The sequence below is a fragment of the Penaeus monodon genome, chromosome 18, assembly GCF_015228065.2.
Source record: "Penaeus monodon isolate SGIC_2016 chromosome 18, NSTDA_Pmon_1, whole genome shotgun sequence".
Taxonomy (NCBI): domain Eukaryota; kingdom Metazoa; phylum Arthropoda; class Malacostraca; order Decapoda; family Penaeidae; genus Penaeus; species Penaeus monodon.
The window spans coordinates 29,072,705-29,075,017 of record NC_051403.1 but is presented as its reverse complement, the minus strand read 5'-3'; the positions used below and the strand labels follow the sequence as shown (position 1 = coordinate 29,075,017).

Here is a 2,313-nt window from a genome sequence, read left to right as displayed (position 1 = left end):
AGTAGCACTGGCAGTATTAACCCAAAGCCGACGGGCATGTACATGTCATGCCCACTCTGCGTTTAATTTATAAGTTGTTTTTACATAGATGGCTGTACTTGTTTTAAGTCACCAATGGGCCAATTATAAGTACTATCTGTCTCGCCTATTTTTCTTGATGTTCGAAAATATTTTATTTTATGTTATATTGCTGTTACTGATGTCAATAACATTATAGCATTATCCCGGCGACATTGAGTTAACATTGTGATATAATTTGTTGTATTGGTATTGTGTGATTATTAATAGGATTAGCATTATACTACATTAAAATCAGTATCAACTCAGACATAGTATCATGAACTGTAATCATTACAAATCTTCACTCTTTTCCTCCAATGCAGTGGATGCTTGTTTGCTCTGCTCTTCCCTGTGTTTATTATCAGCGCCAATGAAGCAGATCCTGTACTGTACCCCAAGTAAGTTTGTGCTTTCTGTTTGAAAATATGCGTTATACAGTGGGTAGTGTTACTGTTAATGTTCTTATATCTGTTATTATATTCTCAGTTATGTGATACAAGACTAAAATATTTGCTCTATAGTATTAGTACTATTACCACAAGTAATTATTTAAAAATGTCTCTTCTTTGTTCTTCCATCAATTCACATTATTATTATTTCTCTCCCTCTCTCTCTCTCTCTCTCTCTCTCTCTCTCTCTCTCTCTCTCTCTCTCTCTCTCTCTCTCTCTCTCTCTCTCTCTCTCTCTCTCTCTCTCTCTCTCTCTCTCTATCCCTCCCCTCCCCTCCCCTCCCCCTCCCTCCCCTCCCCTCCCCCTCCCCTCCCCCTCCCCTTGTCTTCCTCTCTTCCTTTCTTCCCCCTCTCCTCTCTTCCCTCCTGTCTCACTCTCTTTCTATATCCCTTTTCCCTTCTTTTTTTCCTCCTTGCCTCCATTATTCCAATATTACTATTACTTGAAAAATTGCTTTTCTCTCTCACAATTTCTCCATTATTGCCATCATCTTCTCATCATGCTCTCACATTCTCGCCCTCTCCATCCGCAGGGGTTACCCACTGCAGTTGTTCTCGGGGGTGGTGGGCCTCTCGAACCGCATCATCCAGAGTCTAGTCACAAAGCGGCAGGCCCTCCCCAATCCCTCGGCTCCCTCCAGACGCTGATCTCCGAGGGTTCTTCTCAATACCAAAAGTTACCTTTCCTTGATCATTTTCCCCCCAATGGAGGGTGAAGACGAATCGACACCGAAACGAAATATAAAGGAAAAATGAATATTAGAGAAAAAGGGGAACTATTTGTAAGGAGATAACGATGTGATAAGGTCTTCTTATTATTATTCTTTTTACTATTATTTGTGTGTGTGCTTTTTGTTTTCTGTTTGTGTGTGCCTGTACATTGGTTCTGTAATCGTCAAGGTTTGTCCTGAGTACTAAGGAGGGAATATAATTGTCTTAGAATGTGATAAAGTATGGAATCTAGACAAGAGAGAGACAAAATATATGGACAATGGAGCATTTAGTTTGACATAAAAAAAATGCAGAAAATATGAAAAATGAAAATGCTATATTATTCTGATTCCAAGACAGGCAAAGATGTCCTTTGTATGTAGTAACTGTGGTATGTTGTAAGGAATGTCCAGGATTATTGGGGCTGGTAATGAAAAGAGTCCTAAAAATATGAAGCAAATCCTTCTGAGCCAGAGGTGTGTGCATTTTGATATAACTCTTATATCTGAAGTGAATTCTCAAAACGAAAAAAAAAAAAAATTGGAGATTCTAAGACAAATTGAGGAGATATACTTCTACAGAGGAAGATAGTTTACCACTGCAATAGGTATTAGTCATTCTGTTATTATAATTATCCTAGACATTTTGCTTTTTCTACCAAGATCCCTATTTTATATTTATTTATTATTATTATTATTATTTATTTATTTATTATTATTATTATTATTTTTTTTTCTGTTTGTTCACACAAATGTATTGAAGAAGCAAGAGAATTACAATAGATGATAATCGTACTGTAGATTGGGTTAATTGTCTAGGAAGGGTCCCAACTATATATATTTTCTATAGGAGACAGAGGCCGATCCTGATGATAAATTATTATTACATTTTAAAGGATTTCATTTTTTTCTAGTTTATTATTTTTTTAGTCCAACATAGAGCGAGCTTGATGTACAAACAGTTCTCAATATATATATATATATATTATTGTGCAATGTTAACTCTTTGAGGATACCAATTCTGGGTCCTTGTCATTTGTTGAATGCCCAAGTACATTGTCATTTTTTTATATATATTAAATATAAAAAGTTTC

At 36.0% G+C, this 2,313-nt stretch overlaps 1 protein-coding gene across 1 annotated transcript in view; it reads left to right on the top strand.

Annotated features, from left to right (window-relative positions):
• Positions 1-2,313, top strand: part of LOC119584392 (etoposide-induced protein 2.4 homolog) — a gene marked incomplete at its 5' end in the record, with an annotated part of 6,341 nt that extends 4,028 nt beyond the window's left edge. Inside the window, 2 exon segments of the mRNA XM_037932971.1 lie at positions 384-458; positions 1,043-2,313. Of these exon segments, the coding sequence (XP_037788899.1) occupies positions 384-458; positions 1,043-1,157 (190 nt within the window).